Genomic DNA, 26,382 nt, shown 5'->3' on the forward strand with positions numbered 1-26,382 from the left:
CTCGCTGGTGTCTCCTTCAGAGTGGAGAGGAAGTTGCTTCCCTGAGAGCCTGGGGAGGAAGAGACAGGAGAGGGCACGGCTCAAGGGAGAGTGACCACAGTCCCTTGACCTGGCCGAGCTTGCTGGCCCGGGCCGCCCGCCTGCCCCTGCCCGCACTCCCACCATCATCCCCAACTCACGCAGCGTCAGGTGGGTGACCACGCAGGCGAAGATGAAAGCCGTCAGGAATGAGAGGGAAAGAATGAACGCGTAGAAGAAGCGGTAGTTCCGTTTCCCCACACAGTTGCCCACCCAGGGGCAGTGATGGTCAAACCGTTCTGGAAGGGCCAGGGAGATGGGTTAGGGCCGCCCTGGCCCACACCCGGCAGGGGTGTTTAGAGGCCTCTCGCATCTCCGCCCCCTCGCTCTCTCCACACGTGACTCTCAGTTCTTCGACACTCCCGGCCTCTGGTCTTTCACCTGCCAGTTCCCGTACTTCTTCCTTCTCGTCTCGGCTGCAAGGCCGCTTCCTTGAGAAAGTCTCCCCCAACCCCAGACAAGGTGAGGCCCCTGTTATCTGCCTTGTTGCCACGGCACTTATCCTTTGCAGCACTTTGCCCACGTGTGTTTATATATTTATTTACAATTGGTGGGCTGGCCTGTAACCCCTATTCGATTGTGAGCTCCATGAGAGGGCCTGAGCTGAATCCCAGGGTCTGGCAGTGTCTGGTACAAAGAAGAGCCACAAAAAAGTACCTGTCGCCTAGCCTACGATCCCAGCCCCATGCCAACAACCAATGACGCCTGTCTCTTGCTCTAGAATAGAGGACCAAGGAGGGGCTGGGCCGCTACGTAACTGTGGAGAACCGGCATCGGAGGCCTAGTCAGAGGGCTGAGCTCACACCAGTACTATGTCCCTGGGGGTGGGGTCACACCCAGACCAGTGAGGAAAGTCCCCTGTGGGAATGTGGGTCACAAGTCTGTCGCAGGCCTCACACCCAGGCCAGGGCCCTTCACGGTGGTGGGGCGGGGGGCAGATTCTCAGGGATGAATGACGCCCACTGAGTCACCCAGTTCACTGCCTGCTGTCCCGGGTGTTCCCCACTTTTCTCTTGCTCAGGGAGTGCTGAGCTAGCGTGATGAGCTCTCCTCCCTGGGGACCGGGCACAGTCACCGTGGCTCAGCTCGCCTGGGTCCTCCGCATAGCCTTTCCCTTACAACACCCTCCCAGGGGCGCACCCTGGGTCCCCATCAGAGCTGCCAGGCGTCTGGAGAGCAGGGAGAGGGGACAAAACAGCCTCTGGCTCCCCAGCAACCACCGCAGTTGTGGGTCAGGAGCTTAGCTTCCAAGCCTGGCTATGTCCTCTCCACCTCACCAGCTTAAACTCCTCTGTTCCCAGATTCTTGTCCCTCCAAATTCTGGGAATCAGGTCAAAGTCTTTCAGTATAGCTGGCCCAGGGCCACATATCTAGAATGTCATTGCTCTAGTCTCTGGCTCCTTGGAACCTGGACCTACTGAGGACCAGGCCAAGGCCTGGAAGAAGGGTTCAAGGCATCTCTGTGTCTGCCCCACACTTCAGAGCTGGGGGAAGGAATCCGCTAATCCTGCGCTGAAGCCAAGGTACCACTGGTCACATTCAGAGTCCCCGCTCTACAGCCCCTCCTCAGTCACAGCAAATCTGGGTGAACCAGACTTCCTGCCCAGCCCTGGATATTTCAGACACCCCCGCCCCCCACGAGCGACTCCCCTGTCTGCAAGGCTCCATCCCTCTCAGGGCACCCACTTACCCACACAGTTGTCGCAGACACTGCAGTGTGAGGTCCGGGGCGGCCGAAACATCTTGCAGGTGAAGCAGTACTTCAGCTTCACCACCTGCCCATTGATCATCACCTCCCGGGTCCGAGGGGGTGGCCGGTACGTGGAACTGCCTGTGTTGTCTGAGACAGGGACGAGAGACAGATGGGGGATGGCCAAGCCGAGAGCCGGGAGCCGCAGCACGGGTGGAAGCCAGCGCTGCCTGGCTGGGACAAGAGAAGCTTTAGGGAAGCTGTTTCTGGGGAACAAACATTAGGGCAAAACCCCTGCCTAAGTGGGGGACAAATCTCAAGAGCTGCTACCACCTACCGAAACTTGCTATGTGCCGAGCGCCGCGCTAAAGCTTCACACATCTGCTCACATGCCACTCTACGGAGGGCTGTTAGAAAGGAAGACCAGGGACGGCTTCGTGAGGTTTATCTGCATCTAAACGAGCCTAGATCTAAGTTCTGGTTTCCAGGAGGTTCAGGAGACAGAGGGACAGAGGACACAGTGAGAGTAAAGCTATGAAGAAACAATCAGATCCGGAATGTGGGACATGAACAAGACCACTGGCCTGCTCTCTAACAAAAGTCAATGTCAATACTGTACATCAACTATACTTCAATTAAAAAAAATTTTTTTAAGTCAATGTCACTTACAAAAGGAGAAGGGAGATGGTTCTAAATTAAAAGAGATTTAAGAGATATAAACCAATACAATGCTTGATCCTAGACTGGATCCTGTTTCCAAAAACGAAACACAGCCAACAAAAGAGATTTGGAGGGTGATGGGGGACAGATGACTATAGATTAGAAATTTGGGAACTATTAATTTTCCTAGATGTGATAATGGAATTGTCATGATGAGGAAGCTATCCTTAAATCTTGGAGATACATATTGAAGTATTTATGGGTTAGGTATCTGTGATGTATATAATTTATTATGAAATGGTTTAATAAGAATTATGTGTGTGTATATGTGTGTGTGTATGACACAAATAACTAATCTAGACAGTGAATGTATAGGAATTTGTTGTATTAATTCTTCCCACTTTTCTGAATGTTAGAAATTTTTCATAATAAAAATTTTAAGAGAAAAAAGAAATGCAGAGATGTATGATATTCATGGATTGGCAGACTCAATATGAAAAAAGGATTTATTCTCCCTAAATTAATCTGTAGATTCAACATAATCCCAGTCAGGATTTTTTTGGTGTGGAAATTGACAAACTCATTCTAAAAGCCAAGGCACTCTTGAAGAACAAAGCTAAAGGTCTTATACCACGAGACGTCAACATTTATGATAAAGCCTTAGCACTTAAGACATCCTGGTTTGGGTACAAGGGTAGAAACGCTGACCAATGGAACTGAACAGAGACTCCAGATATGAACATGTACATGATCGTGTGGTTCACGACAAAGGTAACACTGCAGTGCCAAGAAGGAAGATGGGGGCTTCCCTGGTGGTGCAGTGGTTGAGAATCCGCCTGCCAATGCAGGGAACACGGGTTTGAGCCCTGGTCCAGGAAGATCCCACATGCCGTAGAGCAACTAAGCCCGTGCGCCACAACTACTGAACCTGCACTCTAGAGCCCGCAAGCCACAACTACTGAACCTGCACTCTAGAGCCCGCGAGCCACAACTACTGAAGCCCGCGTGCCACAACTACTGAAGCCTGCACGCCTAGAGCCCGTGCTTCGCAACAAGAGAAGACACCGCAATGAGAAGCCCGTGCACCGCAACGAAGAGTAGCCCCCACTCGCCACAACTAGAGAAAAGCCCGCGCGCAGCAACAAAGACCCAACGCAGCCATAAATAAATAAATAAATAAATAAATTTACTTAAAAAAAAAAAAAAAGGAAGGAAGATGGTCTCCTCCCAGTAAACAGTGCGGGGTCCACTGGATACACAAATGGGGGAAAAAAACATATCTGCACCCCTGCCTCCCACTAAATACAAATTCAATTCCAGATGGACTGCAGCTCGCAATACGAATGTTCTGGATTTAAAAAAAAAGAAAAAGAAAAATAGAGCAACCTCATGACTCTGGAGTAGACAAAGATTTCTTAAACAAGACACAAAGGGACTACTCATAAAAGAGCAATATGATAAACAGCATTTTATCAAAATTAAGAACTTCTGTTCATCTAAAGAGATCATCAAGAGAATGAAAAGATGACCTTCAGAGTTATATTTGCAATATGTTTATCTGACAAAGGACAAAGGATGTGTATCCAGAATATGTAAAGAATTCCTATGAGTCAGTAAGAAAAGTCGGACAACCGAATTCAAACGTGGACAAAAGATTCAAACAGGCATTTCATAAAAGAAGGTGGTCAAATGGTTAATAGACACATGAAAAAGTGCTCATACTTGTTAAGCCATCAGGGAAATGCAAATTAAAACCACAATATATTACCAGTACGTATGCACCAGAATGGCTAAAATTGAAAAAAAGAAACAAAAAACCACACACACACACACACACACACACACACACACACACACACATCTCTCAAGTGTTGGCAAAAATGTAAAGCAACTAGAAATCTCATATGACCACTCCGGACAACTGTTTTGCACTAACTACCAAAGCTCAGCATATGCATCCCAGCAATCCCACTCGTAGGTATTTTCCCAGCAGAAATGCGCATGAACTGACATGCACCAAAGACAAGTACAAGACTGTTCTAGCAACAATTCTCAAAATAGCCAAAATCTGGAACTACCCAAACACCCATCAACAGTAGAATGGATTAAAAAAAAAAAAATTGCAGTATATTCATACAATGGCATTCTATACAGCAACGAGAATGAATGATCCTTAATTACACACGGCAATATGAATGAATCTCACAAACGTTGTGTAAAGTGAAAAATACCCATAGACGTAAGAGCACAAAATGTTCACAAACAGATAAAAGTAATCTATGGTGTTAGAAGTCAGGATCGTGGTTATCCTTGGGGGCGGGGGCTGACAGAGACCGGAAAGGGGAACAAGGGGGGCTCCTGGGACACACCGTTTCTTGATCTGGGTGCTAATCACGTGCGTGTTCCAACTGTGACCCCTCAACAAACAGAACACTTACGAGCTGTACACTTTTAGCAAGCCTGTTATACTTCAGTAAAAATCTGAGAAAAAGGAAAAAGAAAGTAACTTGTCCGAAGTCACAAGGTGGGTAGGCTGGCAGAGCAGAGAGCTGAACTTAGATCTGCCACATGCAAAACCCACAATTCTACCCACAGATCCTCTTGGTACCCCAGGCCACAGAAGACCAGCGTTCCCCAGACCAGTGGCTTCTCCCCAGACAGAATTCCGAGAGTCACACAGGGCTGCCTGGGATCCCCAACCCTCGGCTATGTTCCCAGACATCATTTCCACTGGATTGAGTCCCAGATAATATCTCCAGTTTGGCCACTTGCCCCCAACGATTACTTACTGAGTGCCTAGCGTGTGCCAGGCACTATTCTAGGCACTTGGCATGCATCAGTGAAGCAGATTCGTGTCTCACGTTCCTAGCTACCAGAGACTTTTGCTAGGCTGTTTCACCACCACTTCGACTGTAGCATGTTTAAAATGGAACTAAGCATCTAAGCATCTCTTACTTAGCAATGGCAGCATGGTCAAGGCAGGGGGTTTGAGGCCAGTGGACATACTCTGAAACCTGGTTTTGCCACTGACTGTGTGTGAGGTTGCAGTCAAATGAACTTTTCTGAGCCTCAGTTTTCTCATCTGTATAATGTGAATAACAGGTAGAATGGGACACGAATCCTAGCTCCACCTTTTACTAGCTGGGTTGCTCTTGAAGATGCCATTTGCTAGATGTGTGACAAGGCAAATCATTTAACCTCTCTGTGCCTGTTTCCTCGATCACTGAAATGGGGATAAGAAGAGTACTCACCTCATAAAGATGTTGCGAGGATAAATGAGTTAATACATGTGAAGTGGCGCAAAGTAAATGCTTAAGAAGTGTGCACTGTTACTGCCAGCTCATAGAACTACTGAGACAAAGAAGGGAAAGAGAACAGGTCACTGAGTGCTACTGTATGCTGAGCACTTGGCATATATTCTCCTCTTTAATCCTGATAACATCCCAGGAGGTAAAGTTATCATCATCATCTCCAGGTTACAGTTAAAGAGTCTTTTCAGTGAGGCTAGTGACTGTTCAAGGCCACACAGTGGTAGAATCAGGATGTGAACCCAAGTTCCCAAAGCTTGGGCTTGAGGTCTTTTTGTAAATTTTGAAGTGTCATAATGAGTGTTATTTTTTCCTGTCTGGTTCCTTATTTCTGCTGATGGCACAATCCAAGGGCTGAAAGGAACCTCAAAGAGCATATAACACAGGCCCTGGCACACAGCAGATACCTGATAAATGTCCCTTCACTGACTGCCTCTGTTCTAACTCCTTCAGTTTACAAATGAGAAAAGAGGGCCAGAGAGGTCAGGGGATTTGTCCGAGGTCACACAGCCAGTAAGTGACAGAGACAGGGGAACCCAGTTTGAAGTCTCCTCGCAGACGCTTCCTTCTCCCTCATCCATGCCTGGCCAGCCGCTAGGTCTGGTCAGGTTCTTCCTTCATCACCTGTCACTCTCTCTGCTCCCAACACCCGAACCCAGGCCAGGCCCGTATCACCAAACAGCTTCCCCAGAAGACTACCTGCTCCCAGAACCTCTGCCTTTCCACCCGCCTTGTACAAACTGTCACATTCCTCTAAATAACCCCCCATGAGTCACTTCCCAGCTCAGAAACCCTTCACTGGCCTCCCCTAAAAAACAAGATAAAGGCAAACTTCTTGTCCTGATGTTAGGACCCTCCACAGTTGGGCTCAACCTCCATTCCCAGCTTTTCTCCCACTACTCTGCCCCAGCTTCTTGCCCCTGTTCCTGAGCCCAGCCTCCCTTCTCTCTGCACACCAGGACTCACCGGGCCTCGTCAGCAGCCTCCCTGACCACAGGAGCCTCCGGGCTGTCGGACCTCACACACAGCACAGAACACACTCTCTGCTCCGTGCTGAGCTGGGACAGGACTGCTGTGTGTACACACTGTCTCTCCAACTGGACCCTATACTGCTTGAGGGCAAGGCCAGTGGGACAAACAGGCAGTCCTGGGCCTATCAACTACGAGGCAGCAGGCAAAGAGGAGAGATACAGGCAGGCCTGGAGTTCAAATCCTGACTCTTGAGACTTCCCTGGTGGTGCAGTGGTTAAGAACCTGCCTGCCAATGCAGGGGACACGAGTTCGATCCCTGATCCGGGAAGAATCCCCACATGCTGCAGAGCAACTAAGCCCATGCGCTGCAACTACGGAGCCTGCGCTCTAGAGCCCATGTGCCACAACTACTGAGCCCGCACGCCTAGAGCTCGTGCTCCGCAACAACAGAAGCCACCGCAATGAGAAGCCCACGCACCGCAACGAAGAGTAGCCCCTGCTCGCCGCAATTAGAGAAAGCCCACGCGCAGCAAGGAAGACCCAACGCAGCCAAAAATAAATAAATGAATTTTTTTTAAAGTGGAATTTAATTGAACCAAAAAAAAAAAAAAAGGAAAGAAATAGTACACGTAAGGCAACTGACACTTGGTGAGTACTTACTAGTAGCTGTTTTCATGAGGGGCAGCAAGGCACAGGCTCTGGAGTCTGAAACACTGGGTTCGAATCCTGGTTTTGCTACCCACTTGCTAATTCAGGAAGTCTCTTCACCTCTCTGAGCCTCAGTTTCCTCATCCATAAAATGGAGACAAGACCATCTCACTCTCACAGAGCTGTGGTAAGGGCTGAGTGAGAGGCTGCAAGGCACAGTGCTGGGTTCACAGGAGCCTTAGTCCTGACCAACGGCTCAGGCTATGACACCCCAGTGTGCAGAACTCCCCAGCTCTTCCCGAAGAGCTTAATCCTAATCCTGCCCCTCGGGCCCTACGTCCCAGTGCCTGCCCCTGCCCACTGTGGTCTCCCAGGCTTGGATACAAGCTTTGGAGCCAGACAGACACTTGGGTGTGAATCTTGGCCCAGCCACTTACTCGCTGTGTGATGTGTGTCAAGTCGGATAACCTCTCTGTGCCCTCATCTGCTAAGCAAATAAAATGGAACATAATCAAATCTACCTCCTAGTGCTGTTAGGAGGGTCAGGCAAGAATTCATCAAGTGGGTTTAGCAAAGTGCCTAGTACCTGGCAAGAGCTTAATAAATATTAGCCATTATTATTATTGTTGTTTCTATGAAACACTATATTCCAACAACTGATCTGTAGAAGAGACTTGAGAACACAACCCATCTGTGAGCGAAGGACAGCCACAGACCCTCTTCGGGACTAAGAGAAAAGTTATTGGAACCCTCACTGGATTCCCAGAGGCCCTCCCAGGGCAGAGGGGTGCCCATGCCTCTCCCCCAAGGTAGGGAGAGAACTCCTACCAGTATGTTCTGGCCCCTGGCAGCCAAGCCTCCTCCTCTCTAGAACCCTAAGAGGAAGTGAGGCTCTGCACACCCAGCTTCCTCGGGCTGCCAGGAGCTGGAGATAAAGAAGAGGAAAAAGGGCCCAGTGCAAGGGTGCCACCCAGACACCCTGAGTAAAGTCACCAACTGCAGGGCCCTAGATGAGAGGGGTCAAAGGAGGCTTTGCAGGGATGCTGCTTCAGGGCTGAGCCCCACACGGGGTAGGGGAAGACAAGCAGGTGTCCCACTGCTTTTTTCTCAGGCCAGATAGTGCTGACCAATAGCTGCCCTGGTCTCGGCCTCAGAATCCTCCTCAACCCACTCCTCTCAGCAGCCATTACCAGTGATGGCTTGTCAGTGCCCAGAGCAAGACCACTTGCCATGCCTGACCACAAGTCTCAAGCCTCTTAAGTTTCAGTAAGAAAAACCATTTTCAAAGTGCACTGACATTCCCCGTCTCACTCGGACAGAAAACACCCTGGGCTGGGCAACAACGGGACATGTGCCCGCGTTTTACAGACTTCACTCCAACAGTACAAGGTGGGGTTGAAATCAGAACCCTTGTTCTCCAAGGCATTCATTTGTCCATTCTTTCAGACACTAGCATCTATGATGTCAAGATATTGTACAAGACCCGGGGTGGCGGGTGAGGGAAGTAGGGGGTAAGTACACAGAAATGAGTCAGATGCGGTTGCTTTGTTACTCAGTTCAGAAAATATTTGTTGAAGAAATGATTGAAGGAGTGGTAATGAGAGATGCTCTCCCTGCCCTCCAGAGCTCTTTCTGGTTCAGGCTCTTCCCCAAGAAGTAAAAAGCACCTCCAGGTGGGAAACTAAAGCCCCCAGGGACCTGGTAACGAAGGGGAGGCTCCTTCTTGCTGAATGGCTGGGAGAAGGAAATGAATCTCCCACGCCTTCCCCTTGACCAGGGGGCCTGCTTTGGGTACCTTCACCCCAACTCCAGCCCCGAAGAGGAGCAGCCAGGCCCTGAACGGCTGGGGCTGTGACTGAAACCCAGGGCTGGTAGGGAGGCCCCTGAGGCTGGCCACGAGCTAGTGAGGAGGCGTTAGCGAGGGGAGGCCGGGGACCTCTACCTGCCCTGCTGGGCCCCGGCGCTGCCCTTCTGTTGTCCCCACCTGCGCAGGAATCAGCTGCAGGGCTGCGGTTGCTCAGCTCCCAGGCTTGAGGTCAGCCTCAGTGGCCAGGCTGTGAATACTGGGTCACTGTGACCCCCACCAGACCATCTCTGTTCATCCTGGAGGTTTATGGAGCCCCTGCCACACACAGGCTTCCTGGCAGGCCTGGGGGTAGAGTGAGCGGGAGAGGTGGATAATTACAGAGTCAGCACAGGAGACACCGTGAGTCAAGTGTGGTGACCCGGGCGCCAGCGTGATCTCATTGAGAAACCTAGTCTGGCCACGTGTCAGCTCGTGATTTTGAGGAAGCTGCTCCACCTCTCTGAGCCTCAGTTTCCTCACTGGGTAATAACGGTGTCAACCCCGTAAGATGATGACGCCGATGAGAGATGTAAAGGTGTAACCCGCAGCTGGTCAATGAATGGCGTGACCGGTGTCTGTACTCAACCCACCTTGAGAAGACAGAGTGGAATACGTCGGGAGCGGGCAAGAGGCAGCGTTCAAGAAAGCAACGAGATGAAGCAGCGATGCAGCTGGGTGGGAGAGACTGAGACCCTGGGCTCATGGGGGCGTGGTGGGGGCACGGTAGCAGAGGGGGCCCCGTGGGTCAAGGCATCCGCATGCAGTGTGGCTGGGGCACCGGGGAGTGGAGTGAGATGACGAGGGAAGGGCGGGCCGGAGCCTGCCTTCATCCTGCAGGCAAGTGCGCCTCCGAGGACGAGCTTTCAGGAAGGTGGGAGATGGTTTGTTTCCTGGCCATGACACTAAGCAGCACTGAATCACATGATGAGAAAGTCACTCCCTTTTCAATTCTCTTTCAAGCCTTGACTCCATCCAGGGGAAAGTGTCAACTTTTAACACCGAATACCTGTGGTCCTCACAGGCCTCAAGGTGACTGCTTTCCACAGGCGACTGTAACCACCAAGAATTCTGTAACATTGTTATGCTTCTGTTCTTATGAATATCTTCTATTTAGAGCAAGTGGCTTCTGCTAACAGGGGTGATATAAATTTTCCTTGTAAAAACCGTTTAAAAGCAAGCCATTTAAAGGAAAATACTAAAGAAAGGAGGGTACAAGGGGAGATGCAGAAAGGGCAAAAATCACCGAGGTTGTACTCCAATGGCCGATCTTCAGGAAATGCTGCTGAGGGCAGTAGGGTGTCACCCAAATTCTGAGCCAGGGAGGGCCAGGTCAAATCTGGACCTTGGAGAGACAACTATGACCGAAGAGAGAGAGGACAGGGCTTGGTCAGCAGAGTCCTGAGCCAATTCAGGTGGAAAATGAGGTGTGTCTGTCCAGGGCAGTGGGCTTCAGAAGGACCAGAGGGGAGACATTCTGGAGGCAGACAGGATGCAGTTTGTGACCTGCTGTGTGGTGACGGAGGGAGAGGCGGCCTCTGTGTCTGTCGTGTGAGCTGTAACCGTGGCTAGGTGAGTGTCTGTCACTCAGATTCAGGGGTTCCTATGACCTCCCATCAGACCAGGAGCTTCTTGGGGGCAATGGTGCCTCCTCCTCCTACCTCTTTTCCAACTGCCCAGAGCCTGCAGGGTAGTCTAGCTGCACGGCTCACCAGCTGACAACTCAGGAGCTCAGGCCAGGGTGGCCAACCAGCCCTTTTGCCTGCAACTTCGGGGTTCCCCAAGATATGAGGCTTTCAGTGCTAAAACAGGGACAGTTCTGGGCAAACTGTGAAGCGCTGGCCACCCCAGCTGGGATGGTCCTCGCAGGGTGGGAGCCCTAGAACCAGATCCCATGGGGCTGGAGCTGCTGGCCTATGGGGCCAAAATGAGAAGGTCACACTGCCTGCACTGGCCCGGGCTCCGGTAACCAGCACACGTTTATATGGACAGCACCACCCACCTCAGAGCCGGCCCCCAAGCTTCTCGAAAAGGCTCAGTGAGTTTATTTAGTCCTTTTTAAGAAAATATGTTTCACCCTGATTAGAAGCCTCCAGTTCAAGTTTAGATTCAAAGACCCCAAAGATGCCATTTTCCAGGCTTGGGAACTGTTCTCAAAGGGATGTTTCTGACCCTGACACTCAGGGGCCCTCAAGACTGACTCTACCCATCCTCCGAATTCTCTGAAGTGCTCCTGTGTCCAGCCAACATGGCCTGCTCAGCTCCCACGCCTGCCCCCCTCCATCCCACTCTGTCCTCCCCTCCTTCTGTTCCATTTGCGCGGGGGGCTCCCTTCACACACCTTCCTGTGCTTGAACTCCACCCAAACTTTATGGTTTGGCTCAGGGCACCTCTCCAGGAAGCCTCCACATAACCTCCAGGCAGAAGACACCCTGGTTTCTTCGATCCTCTTCCAAAGCCTCCTCTAACCTGTGGCAGCCAGTCAGGCCCTCCACCTTGGACTGGGCTAAGCTGGAAACCACCAGAGGGAGGGTTCACATTAGATTCATATCTCCTCCGCCCCAACCTCCCTGCAGTCAGGAGTCGGCATACAGAATTAACACATAAACGACCAAACCTATAATGCCTGGTTAGGAGAAATTCCAACTGTCTCTGCACCAGTCACCAGGGGACAGCAAGGGGCGCCTCTGCAGAGGCTGGTCCGTTCAGCCAATGTCGCTGAGCCCTCCACGTGGCGGACAAGGTGAACAAGACACTTACCGCCCAGGAAAGGCCGCTGGGTTTGCCTGACAATTCTGTAACGACCACCATGCAGCCCAGGGCCATGGTGGAAGGACAAGGTGCTCTGGGAAGGTGTCACGAAGGTGTAGCCCACCTGGGGTCACAGAGGCTTCCTAGTCAATTGAATTGAGACCTCAGAATAAAGAGCGTGTGGCCGCGGAAGACTGGGACGTCTCCCTGCCGCCATCTCAGAAGAGAAAGCATACAGCTTGGGGGTCAAAGCTCTGTCTCCGCGCCCCCGCTCCCGGCTGTGGGATCCCCTGCCTCAGTTTCTGCATCAGCACAGCCGGGCTGTTGCGAGGACTTGTGGGGATAATGGCTGGGGAGCACTCAGCACAGTCAAGCTCTCCCCAGACACAGGGGATTACTGTTGTCAGTATGACCCAAACAGCTCACAGGAGGCCAGAGGATTCCAGGCAGCCAGACCTCTGAGCCTGGGCTGAGCTGGACAATAATCCTGCCTCATGATTAGCTCCGACCTGGAGAGAGGAGAAACAGGGATGCCCCGAGTCTCCCCTGCTGCCAGCGGCCGGCTGCTGGGTCAGACCGCAGGAAACTGCAGCAGCAGAGACCAGGAGGCTGGGTGGCAAGTGGCCCAGGGGTGCGAGGGGGAAGGAAGCTGAATGCAGGCAGAGGAAGACGACAACCCAGGGCGTGGCTGAAGACAGGCCAGGACAGAGGAAAGAGACAAAGAACAGACAAGCGTAGGGTAGGAGAACACCCTCTCCCCTCCCGCCCGCCTTCCTGAGCTGCTCCAGACCATCAGTGGAATGACTTCCAGGACGGATGCAGCAGGGCTCTGCCACTCACAGGCTGCCAGGCCTCTTCAGAGGCAGCTGGGTATTTATTTAAGTCTGTCTGAAAGCCACCCTGTTAGGGGAAGGAGCCAACCACGGACCGGAAACCCCTGAGGTGTGCAAATCCCCACGTCACTTCTCAGCAGGAAGGAGCTGAGGTGGAGCAAGCTGAGATTAAGGCCGTGGCGCCCAGCCACCCAGGACACCCACTCAGCACTCAGGGAGGCACCAAGGGCCACCTGGCTGCTGGGAACACAGGTCCCTCCTGGCCACGCTGCCCTTCCTGCCGCTTCGCAAACACACCAGTCTGGTCGCCACTCCCGGCTTTTGCTTTTACCACGTCCAGAACGCACATTACTGGCTCATCTCGAGTGCCACCTCCTCCAAAGGGCTTCCCCTGACCGACAAATCTGGACCAGCCCACTCCCCACACCACCGTGCTCTCCCCCAGACACCCACGCAGCTCAACTCCTCATCTCTGCAAGTCTTTGTGTCTTTGCTCAGATGTCACCTCCTTCACAAGGCCTTCCCCACCCCCTATTTTTTTCCCCTATTTAAAATTGTACACCCTCCCCCAGCTCTCGCCCTCCCTCCCCCAGATTCCCTCTTCTCTGTGTCACAGACTAGATATTTAATTGTTAACTGTCTTTCCCCTCCCACTGGAATGTCAGCTCCAAGAAGACAGGGATTATCGTCAGATTTGTTCACTGCTGTATCTAGAAAAGTGCCTGGCACATAGTAGGGGCTCAATAAATGTTTGATGAGTGAATGAATAAGTGTGTATGAATGTTTAAGAGCAGGGACTCTGGTCAGAGTGCCCGGGGTCTCATCCGCGCTCTTCCACTGACTGTGTGACCTTCGACCATTTACTTAACCTCTTTGAGACTCAATTTAATTAATCAGTAAAAGGAGAATAACAACAGTACCTGTCTCACAGGATTACTGGGGGATTAAATACGATCATGCATATAAAGAGGTGAACACAGCGCCTGGGCTCCAGTGAGCACTCAGTACCGTGTGGCTGTCAACACCAGCCCTCACGTGGTAGCATTTCTTGCTTATTTGCTCATGTGCTTATCCTCTGCTTCCTCCACTCCAGCATCGGCTCCAGCTTGCCCTGCTCACCACGGTACCCCCAGTGCCTAGCACAGTGTGGGAAGAGAAAATCAGGCCTTCTCTCAAATCAAGAAATGTGGAGCTGGGAGACACAGCCACGGCTGGAGTAGGAGCCTCACCGATCTGTTTCTCCAGGGCCGCTGCCTCACAGACGGTGGCCCGGGGCAGGATTCCGGGGTCGGTGAAACTTGTCTGTAGCAGGCAGCTCATGACGAAGAAAAACAGGATGGCAGCAATGATGGGGATGGCGAGGGTCAGCTGGCGGGCCAAAAAGGGACAGCTAGAAAAAGAGAGGGAGAGAGAGATGAGCAGACACTCCAAGGGCTGCCTGGGGCTCAGGGCTACAGCAACAGGCAGGCGCTGTCATCCCATCAAACACCACCACGGTCCTGAATAGAGGCAGATGTATGGTCCCTGGATGAGTGCAGCCCCGCACCCGACCGTGCCTACAGCAGACATCACTAATTGATCCTTGTACTTCCTCCCTGAGCCCCTGGCAGGTGTGATCAACAGATCCCAGCACTCAACCCCTGCACTTGGCTGCAGCCTCAGAATCCTTCTAAGCACAGAGCTTCAGGCAGCCACCACCAATGAACTGGATTGTCACTTGAGATGAATCATCCAAGACAGTGTTCACTCATTTATTCGGTCTCTCCACAAATATTTACTGAGGCCTTCTCTGTGTTAAAGGCAATGACTTCAACAAGCAGCAGGGATGACGGCAGTGAATAAGACAAGAGGACCCCTGCTCCCTCAGTGAGGCTTATGGCCTGGTGAGGAAAACAGACATGTACACAGAGAATTGCCACACAGGGCTTGGCATGTTATAATGGGGAAGGGGAAAGTAGTAGAACAGTTAGGAAAGACTGGATGAAGGAAAGACTTCCTAAGCTAGCACCTGAATGAGTAGGGTCAGCCAGGTAAAGGTGTAGGGGGAAGAGCACGGTCCAGCCACTGCCACTGTCACCCAAGGGCTGGCATCCGGAGTCAGTTCTATCAGGCCCCCTGACCCTAGTGGGCTCCAACAGCCTGTGCACGGGTCTGATGTTGAGGCCCGCCCATACTATTAACCACCATCCTATGTGGCCTTCCCTCCCACAGCCAGAGTGGCACCTGATGGGGTGAGGAGCTGCTATTTGGGGATGACTGACCGCTGGGAGGCCTAAATCAGCCAACGTCCCAAGAGCTGGCACAGTCGCAGGAGCAAACCCGTGGGCATCTACACGCTGTCTCTGGAGCCTCCATTGTTGAAGGCTCTGGCCGCCAGAGAGGCCCTTCCCTTGAGGAGCAGAGAATGCCAAAACCAAGGGCTCCAAGTGGGCCACGTTCTGCTGCAAACATCTCAGTGGTCCCCAGGTCTCAGCCTCGAACAGCGCTGCGCCCTCTGTGTCACCCACATGACAATTCAACCAGGTCATGTACAACCAGACTTCTTGGGAGATGGAGAAGACTTGCAGAGCCCTCAGAAACACCAAGTCCTGGCCCCTGGTTTTAAAGACGGGACTCCAAAGCCCACAGCCAGATCCAGGGTCACCCAGCCAGGCAATGGCAGGACTGGGGTCTCCAAGCCCCCAGCAAATGCTCTGTCCATTTCATTCAACAAATAAACGTATCTGCTATTTTGTGTTGCAATGTATTTACTGTATTGAGTGCTTACTACATACCAGGCCCTGTTCTAGGCACTGTGAATACAACAGTGAGAATTAATACCTGTTCTCATGGAGAGAGACAGGCAAGAAGCTAACAAGAAGCATAAGTGTAGTATGTCAGATAGTGGCAAGTGTTTTGGAGAATAAGTCAGGGCAGAGGGGACAGGAGGGAGGGGGCCAGTTTCCTATATTACAGGGATGGTCAGGGAAGGACAGGAGAAAGTGAGGGAGTGGGCCAGGAAGCTATCTAAAGGAAGGGTATCCCAAACCATGCAAAGGCCCTGAGGCCGGAGTGTGCAAGGAGGCCAATGTGCCTGGGAGGGAATGCACAGGGGACAGAGAGGAAGACACCACGAGGGCTCTGGCTCTTATCCAGAGAGGCAGGGAATATTTGGGGAATATTCAGATCTGACTTGGAATTAAAGGGGGCACTCTGGCTGCTGTGTGGGGATGGGAAGCAGGGCAGAAGCTGGGAGGCCTGTGCAATAATGCACCAAATCAAACAGTAGAGAAAATCATTCACAGCAAGAAAGGCCCTAGAGCCACGTTTACCTTTCCCCAGAGCCTTGGGAGAGCGTGAGCACCTCTCGCCCTCCAGGCCCTCGCCAACAGCGTTCCCATACGCCAGGTCCCTACTGAGATTCCACCCCAGTCCGGGCCCTTGCGAGCTCTCAGCCCAAACCCAAACCCTCACCCTCCTGCCAACACCACCGGCCCAAGTGAGGAGAAGAGCAACAAAGACGAGATGACTCACAAGCTCTCCTGGAACCCAGAAGTCCTCGCTTCCTCCTCTCTGGGGACAAACCTGTCACCAATGAAGATATCCCCCCAGCCCAGAGAAAGTCCTGTTTCTGAAATGACCAAATCCCACACTGCAGGGTTACAGGGGCCGGCCCTGACAAGCACCACTTCCTCCTGCCTCAGCTGCATCCCTGGCTGGGAGAATCTGGTGCAGCCTGAGGGATGCTGGAAGAGGAACTTCCAAAACACCCACGTGGGCCGGCCCAGCGGGGTGGATATGAAACTCAGCCCAAGGGCCATGCTGGAGGTTGGGGGCTCCCCAGAGTTTCTGCTTATTAATGATTCTGGAACTTTTTATCCACCCTGAGTCAGAAAGGAAAGGGTGAAAGGGAGAAGCTAATTGGTAGGAAGTCCTCACCTTGCTTCAAGGGGAAACCCAAGGTTGCAGATACATGATCTGGCAGCTGGAAAGGGTACCTGGGGGCCAGTGTCTTGGTGGAAGCCTTATCATGGCCCTTGGGAAGGATTTTTTGGTGAAGACAAGTAACAGCAGCAGCCAGCTTTAAATGCTTATTACCAGCTAAAAGCTTACGTGCATGAATTCCTGCCACCCTCGTGACAACCTGAGGAGGGGGTAGTATTATACACCCCATTTTGTAGGTGAGGAAACTGGGGTTCTGAGTAGTGAAGTGCACACTTGGTGCATGGTGGAGCTGATTTGAACCAGGTCTGTTGGCTGTAGAGATGGAGTTCTTAACCACCTGTAAAATTGAGTAAGACCACAAAGGATGGGTAGAACCAGGAGGGAAAGGTGGGGCTCATGCAGCATGGGTAGGTGGGCGTTTGTGTGTATATGTGAGTGTGTGCGAAAGGATTCAGGAAGCAGGTGGCTCAAGCTAGAGATCAATGGTAGAGTAAAACTCAAAATGGTAGGAAAACTTCTGATACAAATATGTGACAGGCACCCCTTCCTCCATCCATGAAATGAAGAACACTGTGAGGGCCAATCCTGAGTCACTGGGGATATGAAGAGGTCAAAAAGCCATGGGGGCAAATATGACCTGTCACACAAAAATCCTCTAGACTCTTGAAAAATAACAAGGCACTGCAACTGTTCCTGCCGTGTAACAGGCCAGAAGGTACTCTGGAGTGTTGGGAAGGGAAAGAAAGGCAGGAGGTCAGGAGGTGGGGGGCAGGGGCCTGGGAGATGTCTGGGGGGACCAGAGGAGGAGGAGAGAAGGACAGGAAGCTCTGGAGAAACTAAGGAAGGTGTTGGAGAGAAAAGGGGAGGTCTGAGAGGCCCAAAGATATTTGAGGGCCTAGGGTGAGAATGACTGAAGGGAAAGCAAGGGTGGGGGGGTCTGAGAGTAGAGAGATGCCTAGGGGACCCTAGAGGGACCCTGGAGGGAACGGGGAAGATGGCCGGGAAATCTGAGGTGGTATACAGCCAAAGGACAAGGAAGAAATTCAGAAGTTGTCTGGAAAGGATATAAAGAAAAGATGCCTCAAGGGGTCAGAAAGAAGCTGGGAACAAGAGATGGTCCAGGGAATAGGTGAGGAGAGCGGATCTATCTAAGGAGCTGGGGAGGCCTGGGGCAGATTCTGAGAGGGCAGAGAGGATAGGGGTCTTGGAGGGACATGGGAGGGCAGTGATCCTGGCAGAGGTTGGCAAAGGCAGGGTGCCAGGGAAGGATGGGGGTGCTAGGGAGGGACCAGAAGGGATGGGGTGGCTGGCAGGGATGGAGGGGACCAGCTTAGATGGTGATCCAAATTGTCACGGAAGGATGGCGAGTCTGGGAGGGGACCAGAAAGGACAGGTGGGAGATAAGCAAGGAGACTGGAGAGGCCTGAGGGCAGATTCTGAGAGGCACCAGGAGGCCAAGGAGAAGCTGGGAAGGGAGGGTGCCTGGCAGGTGCTGGGAAGGGTGGAGGGTCCAGGAGGTGGGAGAGGACGGGGTGCCCAGCAGGGGACCAGAGGGGCTGGAGTGTCCATCAAGGGCTGGGGAAGGTGGGGTGAGCGGCAGGCGGCAAGGGGGATCGGAGGGGATGGGGCGCCTCAGGGGGCGGGGACGCCGCCGAACTCACTCGAAGACGAAGAAGAGGGCGGTGGTGGTGAGGATGAGCAGCAGCGTGAGGGCGAAGACGCCGCCGTGGCCGGATAGCATAAGGCGGCCGCCGCAGTAGAAGCGGTTGCGGCCCGGGAACACTTCCCACTTGCGCCGCGGGCGGCGGCCGATGCTCCCGCTGCCGCTGCCGCTGCTGCTCCAGCGCGGCGTGGCGGCGGGCGGCGGGGGCCCGGGGCCCGGGCCGGGGGGCGCGGCAGGGCCGGGGTGGCGCGCCCCGGGGGAGGCGGGCGGCGGGGCGGCCCCAGGGCTGATCTGCTGGTATTCGCAGTCCTTCATGCGGTCGGCCGCGGACCTCGGCTCTGCACCCCGCGGGCCGGCCGGGCCGCACCAGGACCGGGGCGGAGCAGAGGAGCTGCTAGCGGTGGCAGCGGTGGCGGCGGCGGCGGCGGCGGCGGCGCGCGGCGCTCGCTCGCAGGGGGCGGCCCCATCGCCGCCCCGCCCCGCCCCGCGCGGCCTCCCGCCGCAGCGCCCCCTCCGCCTGGGCCTGGGATGGCGCTCGGGCCCCGCGGCCCGGTCCTGACCTGCTGCAGGGCCCCAACCAATCCCCTGCCGCCCCGACCCCTGCTGCACAATGACGGGGCAGCAGAGGCGCGCTCCAGGACTCTTTCTGTTATTTTGCAATCAAACCATTTGTTGGGCGTCCGCTGTATTCCGGGCGCCGTGCCGAGCGCCGAGATTTGAGAGGTAGACTTCGTGATCTACTTCTGGCAATCTGTATTTCCAGGGCCAGGCTTCACCCATCTCTGATGACCTACTGGACAGGCATTTTGGGGGGCCAGCAGGGGTGGGGATGGGGACACAATCTGCTTTGAAAGTCAGGGGCCTGTTAATTCCTGTGTTGAAGTTCAAAGTGTCCAAGGGGTATGTGTGGCACATCCTCTGTCCTCCCTCACCCAGATCTGTGACCTGGACCCAGACCCAGGTTTCCTATCACCTAATGCAAGGTTGATGCCACAGGGCCCCAGTGTTTTTTTGTTTGTTTTTATTGATTTATTTTTGGCTGTGTTGGGTCTTCTTTGCTGCTCGAGGGCTTTTCCTAGTTGCAGCGAGCGGGGGCTACTCTTTGTTGCGGTGCACGGGCTTCTCATTGCGGTGGCTTCTCTTGTTGCAGAGCATGGGCTCTAGGTGCGCCGGCTCAGTAGTTGTGGCACACGGGCTTAGTTGCTCCACAGCATGTGGGATCTTCCCGGACCAGGGATCGAACCTGTGTCCCCTGCATTGGCAGAAGGATTCTTAACCACTGAGCCACCAGTGAAGCCCCAGCCCCAGTGTTTTTCAGGAATTCTGGGTGTATTATTTTTCTATTGCTGTTTAACAAATCACCACAAATTTAGTGACTTAAAACAACACACGTTATATCTCACAGTTTCCAGGTCAGGAGCACTGGGACTGCTTAGCTGAGCCCTTTGCTTAGTCTCAGAAGGCTGCAATCAAGATGTCAGCAAGGCTGCATGCTCATCTGGGGACTCAACTGGGGAAGAAAATACCTGCAAACCCACTCAGGCTTTGTGGGCAGAACTTATTTCCTTGTGACTGTCTGACTGAGGTCCTGGCTGTCACCTAGAGGCCTCCCTGAGGTTTCAGAGGCCATCTGCAATTCCTTGAGGTTACCACAGTTCCTTGCCACATGGGCTTCTACAACATGGCCTCTTACTTCATCAAGCCCACAAGGAGAATCTCTAGCACCAGTCTGCTAACACAGAGTTTTACATAACGTAACATATATGTAATGGGAGTGGCAGCCCAACACCTTCACCATATTTTATAGGTTAGAAGCAAATCACAGGTCCCACTTGAACTCAAGAGGATCACACAAAAGTGTGAATACCAGCAGGCAGGAATCACTGAAGCTCACCTTAGGGTCTGTCCACCGCACTGGGGTTACTGTAAAACCTAAGGAAAAGTATAGGAAAAGAGAGAGCTGGAGACTAGGATAGGAGAGAGTAAGAAAAGAAGTCAGAATACACGATGCAGAGGGGTAGAAAGACAGCAACAATGACCTCAAGGTTCTGTAATTTTTGCACATGACAAAGGCCACAGAACCATGCCCTTGGTGCCAAAGATTCTGGATTTGATGAGCCCCACCCTGGAATGAACCATATTGTGGACTTCCTCCCCTCTTGCTCTTTGGCTGTGGAACAAATCCACAAAATTGGACAAACTGGTTCAAATACAGATTCCTGTCCCACCTCAACTGGATCTTCTTGCAACCCTAATTCTTGCTCCTTGTCACTTCATAGAAACCAAAACTATCCTGCTTGACTGTTAGCTACCCTCCTCTTGACCTCATAATTTCTATTTGTATCAATCCTTTCCTCTCATCTTAAAGATGTGGGCCTCATTCGGTCCATGGCCAACCCTCCACTCATGTCCTATCTCTCTTCCTGTTCTCTGAGACTACAAATGCATCTCAATTCTCCTCTATCAATTAAAATGCAAAACTAAACTAAAAAACCAACAACAGAAACTGCTTTCCGTGTTTGGCTACCTCCTCACTCTAGCTTCAGGTTTATCTTTTTCTCTCTCATTAGCCACTCTTATTAAAAAGTAGCTACCACTTCCCTGTCACTTAATCATTTCTTAACTTTTTACAGCTTGGCCTCTGTCTACGTCACTTCCCTAAGAATTCTATCTTAAATGTCACTAGTGACCCATTTAGTGTGGCATACACTACCCATTCTCACCAAAACCCACAGTTCCCAGGCTCTCTTACTGAATCCTGGCTAATGGAATGTGAGTGGAAGTGACAGACTGTCCCATAAAACTCTCAAGTGCTGATCTCCACTCTCCTTTCCATCTGCTGGTGGAATGGAGGTGACTCTGAGAACCTAGAAGAGAGTCAAACCACATGTCTCCATTCCAAGTTTTAGGGTCCCCCTTCTTCTCAATCACAGGGAAGGCTTAGTTAGACTGAATTCAACTGATGAAATTCTACAACATGCACCATATTTTTGTTTTATTTGTAGCATATAAGGCTGGTGGCTACAAGAAATAAGAGATTCTTTTATGGCTATCATGGAAGCTCTGTGACTCTCTGACCATGTCTTGAGCCGACAGTTTAAAGACCCAAGCTTGGGACTTCCATGGCAGTCCAGTGGTTAAGACTTCGCCTTCCAATGCAAGGGGTGTGGGTTTGATCCCTGGTCGGGGAGCTAAGATGCCACTTGCCTCGCAGCCAAAAAAAAACAAAACATAAAACAGAAGCAATATTGTAACAAATTCAATAAAGACTTTAAAAAAATTGTCTAGGGCTCCCCTGGTGGCACAGTGGTTGAGAGTCTGCCTGCCGATGCAGGGGACACGGGTTCATGCCCCAGTCCGGGATGATCCCACATGCCGCGGAGCAGCTGGGCCCGTGAGCCATGGACGCTGAGCCTGTGTGTCCGGAGCCTGTGCTCCGCAACGGCAGAGGCCACAACAGTGAGAGGCCCGCGTACCGCAAAAAAAAAAAAAAAAAAAAAAATTGTGCACATCAAAAAAATCTAAAGACCCAAGCTTGTCGTTTTCTTTCTGCAAGGACTCTGATGCACTCAGAAGGATTCTTCCCATACAAAGTCCTTGTAGTCATCATCACTGCCATAACAGTCAAGTGCAACAACCACTTGGGCCCCCAAGGCACTTGCTTTAGTTGGCACTTCATCACAAATAACCACAGGTGATAATTTAATTAATCATGTTGCCACGGCATGCCGTGGATTAGCAGCATCACGTTTCTCATTGACAAGCAGCTTTAGCACATTCAAACCCAATGACACAACCAGACCAGTTCCCTAATCCTATCTTTTGAGGTCTGTTTCCTGGGACCCCTCCTAGCACCAATTTCTGTGTCAGTCAGTGTCCCGCCAATGAGACAGAAACCACACCAGTCATTGGAGAAAATTTAACATAAAGAATGGTTAGAATGGTTAACTAGGTGTAAAGTTGTTAACTAGATAACTGAAAGGATGAAAAGAAAACTGAGATACCATGGAGGCAGCAACAGCAGGAAGCATCTATAACTCCTAGGGCTAGGAGAACAAAGGAAAGAGTTTGGAATTACTAAAACTTAGAAACTTAGAAGACGGGTCCTGGACTTCCCTGGCGGTCCAGTGGTTAAGACTCTGCTTCCACTGCAGGGGGCGCAGGTTTGATCCCTGGTTGGGGAACTAAGATCCCGCATGCTGTGTGGCGCGGCCAAAAGAAAAAAGAAGAAGAGGGGTCCTACAGAGCTGAAACTCAGACCTCTAAGTCTAGTGCTGGTGTCTGGTGTCTCTGAACTTAGAGGAGGGACCAACACTTCTGAGAAAGAGGTGCTATCTAGATGGTGCTGGTGTCTCTGACTGGGACACCATGAAGCTGGGTTTGTAATTTTTGGAAAAAAACTGCAAAGTGGATTCAGCTGTTGCTATAGGAAGGCACTGCTGCTGCTGGGGTGAAGGAGCATTGCTAGGGTGACCTCACACGAACAGGAAGCAGAGGAAAGGAGTCCTTTCTTCCTCCTGTGACCTCACTATCTCCCTCTAGTGGCCCCTATTGGCAGAGCCAAAAGTAGAGTCAGCTGACAGCAGAAAAGTGATTTGCAGAGTCCCAGCTCCACTATCTCATAGTAGAAAGTAGAAGGGTGGATTTGCAGCTGAGACAATAACTTAATAACTAGCACAGGTGTCTTTATAAAGTATTAGAAGAAAGAGGTGAAATTAGGTGAGAATTAGCTGATTTTCAAGCAGAGGTGAAAGGGAAATGGAGAAAGTCCAAAAATGATGGTCCTTTCAGGGTCAGAAAAGATGACTGCTTCTTGACTACAAATTGTATAAGATTGAAAAAGGTCTTCAACAACATGAGGTGAAAGATGTGATCACCTCTAAGGCAAATATCAGGTGAAGAGTGTGGCCTTTCCACTTACTTCATATGACTTCAATGTAGCCACAATTACGCTGAGAGTGAGGCAAGGGGGTGATGAGGATATACATATATCAGCTTGAGAATTCTATCTCGGAAAGAACTTGAGTGTGGTTAGTGTCGCATGGATCTGACTAGAAGCAAATAGAGCAGAAATCTGTTGTGTTAATTTTGTGTGTCAACTTGGCTAGGCCACTGTACACAGATATTTGGTCAAATAATCTAGATGTTTCTGTGAAGGTTTTTCTTCAGATGAGAGTAACATTTAAAACAGTAGACTTGAGTAAAAGCAGATTATCCTCCATAAATTGAGTGGGTCTCATCCAATCAGTTGAAGGTCTTAATAGAAAAAAGACTGACTTTCCCTGAGAAAGAGGTAATTCTGCCAGTAGACTGCCTTCAGACTCAAATTATAACATCAGCTCTTCCATTGGGTCTCCAGCTGCTGGCCTACCCAGCAGATTGTGGAGTTGCCAGCCTCCACAATCATATGAGCCAATTCATTAAAATCTCTCTCTCTCTATGTATATAGATACATACATACATATATACATACACACACACGTACATCCTATTGGTTATGTTTCTCTGGAGAATTCTGACTTATATACCAAAAATATATGTATGTTTTTAAAGCTTGTGTCTCATTACTTCTCTTTTTTTAAAATTTAATGTTTATTTATTTTTTATTTATTTATTTATTTATTTATTTTTGGCTGCATTGGGTCTCTGTTGCTGCACATGGGCTTTCTCTAGCTGTGGCAAGCGGGGGCTACTCTTTGTTGCAGTGTGTGGACTTCTCATTGTGGTGGCTTCTCTTGTTGCGGAGCTCAGACTCTAGGTGCGTGGGCTTCAGTAGATGTGGCACTCAGGCTCAGTAGTTGGGCTCTAGAGCACAGGCTCAGAAGTTGTGGCGCACGGGCTTAGTTGCTCCGTGGCATGTGGGGTCTTCCTGGTCCAGGGCTTGAACCCGTATCCCCTGCACTGACAGGCGGATTCTTAACCACTGCACCACCAGGAAGTCCCTAATGTTTATTTTTTATTGGAGTAAAGTTCATTTACAATGTTGTCTCTTTTTAAAATATATTTTTATTATTTATTTGTTTGGTTGCGGCGGGTCTTAGTTGCAGCAGGGGGGCTCCTTAGTTGTGGCTCAAGGGTTCCTTAGTTGCAGCTTGCCAGCTCCTTAGTTGTGGCATGTGGGCTCCTTAGTTGCAGCACATGGGTTCCTTAGTTGTGGCATGCGAACTCTTAGTTGTGGCATGCCTGTGGGATCTAGTGCCCTGACCAGGGATCGAACTCGAGCCCTCTGCATTGGGAGTGCGGAGTCTGAACCACTGCGCCACCAGGGAAGTCCCTCCAAAAATATTTTGAGGTAATTGTATTGCCAAAGAAATTATGAGCCCAAAATAAAAAAGAAAAAAGCTTTGACTACCTAAATTTAATATGAAATCTCAAGGGATCCTGAATAGCCAAAACAGTTTTGTTCAAGAAGAATAAAATTGGAGTTCTCATACCTCCTGTTTTCAAAACTTACTACAAATCTACAGTAATCAAAACAGTGTGGTACTGGCATAAAGAAAGGCATATAGATCAATGGAATAGAATAGAGAGCCTAGAAATAAACCCTTGCATATACAGTCAAAAGATTCTGACAAGACCTCCAAGACCTTTCAATGGGGAAAGGACAGTCTTTTCAATAAATGGTGCTGAGAAAACTGGAGAGTCACATGTGTAAGAATATTAGACCTGGGCTTCCCTGGTGGCACAGTGGTTAAGAATCCGCCTGCCAATGCGGGGGACATGGGTTCGAGCCCTGGTCCAGGAAGATCCCACATGCCGCGGAGCAACTAAGCCCGTGCGCCACAACTACTGAGCCTGTCTGTGCTCTAGAGCCTGCGAGCCACAACTGCTGAGCCCACGTGCCACAACTACTGAAGCCCGCGTGCCTAGAGCCCATGCTCCGCAACAAGAGAAGCCACTGCAATGAGAAGCCCGCGCACCGCAATGAAGAGTAGCCCCTGCTTACCACAACTAGAGAAAGCCTGCGTGCAGCAATGAAGACCCAAAGCAGCCAAAAAAAAAAAAAAGGGCAAAGGGGGACTTCCCTGGCAGTCCAGTGGTTAAGATTCCGCACTTCCACTGCAGGGGGCGCAGGTTCATCCCCAGCCAGGGAACTAAGATACTGCATGCCACGTGGTGCGGCCAAAAAAAATAAATAAATAAAGGGCAAAGGATCTGAATAGACATTTCTCCAAAGGTATACAAATGGCCAATAAGCACATAAAAAGCTGCTCAACATCACTAATCATTAGGGAAATGCAAATCAAAACCACAGTGAGATACAACTTCACACCCACTAGGATGGCTAGTATTTAAAAAAAAGAGAAGGGCTTCCCTGGTGACGCAGTGGTTGGGAATCCGCCTGCCAATGCAGGGGACACGGGTTCGAGCCCTGGTCTGGGAAGATCCCACATGCCACGGAGCAACTAAGCCCTCACGCCACAACTACTGAGCCCGCGTGCCACAACTAGTGAAGCCTGTGAGCCTAGAGCCTGTGCTCCGCAACAAGAGAAGCCACTGCAGTGAGAAGCCCGTGCACTGCAACGAAGACCCAATGCAACCAAAAATAAAATTAAAAAAAAAATTTTTTTAAAAAAAGAGAAGAAGAAGGAAAAAAAAAGGAAAATAAGTGTTGGTGAGGATGTGGAGAAATTTGGATCCTTGTGCATTGCTACTGGGAATACAAAATGATGCAAATGCTGTGGAAAACAATATAGCAGTTCCTAAAAAACAACAACAACATAGAATTAACATATGATCCAGCAATATATACTTCTGAGTATATACCGCAAAGAATTGAAAACAGGGACTTGAACAGGTATTTGTACACCAATGTTCATAGCAGCATTATTCGCAATAGCCAAAAGGTGGAGCTATCCACGTATATCCCTCAACAGATGAATGGATAAACAAAATGTGGTGTATACATACAAAGGAATATTATTCAGCCTTAAAAAGAAAGGCAATTAAAAAAAATTTTTTTATTGAAGTATAGTTGATTTACAATGTTGTGTACAGCAGATAATATTTGT

The 26,382-nt window shown here is 50.8% G+C and overlaps 1 protein-coding gene across 1 annotated transcript in view; it reads right to left on the reverse strand.

Annotated features, from left to right (window-relative positions):
• LOC102985372 (palmitoyltransferase ZDHHC18) overlaps nucleotides 1–18,783 on the reverse strand; it is a 21,827-nt gene extending 3,044 nt beyond the window's left edge. The window contains exons 1-5 of the mRNA XM_028488047.1: nucleotides 18,369–18,783; nucleotides 14,013–14,173; nucleotides 1,769–1,918; nucleotides 180–317; nucleotides 6–49 (exon numbers count right to left, since the gene is read on the reverse strand). Coding sequence (XP_028343848.1) covers nucleotides 6–49; nucleotides 180–317; nucleotides 1,769–1,918; nucleotides 14,013–14,173; nucleotides 18,369–18,685 — 810 coding nt within the window. The 5' untranslated portion in view covers nucleotides 18,686–18,783. The remainder of the gene's footprint in view (nucleotides 1–5; nucleotides 50–179; nucleotides 318–1,768; nucleotides 1,919–14,012; nucleotides 14,174–18,368) is intronic.
• Nucleotides 18,784–26,382: the final 7,599 nt, after the last annotated feature.

This window comes from Physeter macrocephalus, chromosome 3 (assembly GCF_002837175.3).
Source record: "Physeter macrocephalus isolate SW-GA chromosome 3, ASM283717v5, whole genome shotgun sequence".
Classification (NCBI taxonomy): domain Eukaryota; kingdom Metazoa; phylum Chordata; class Mammalia; order Artiodactyla; family Physeteridae; genus Physeter; species Physeter macrocephalus.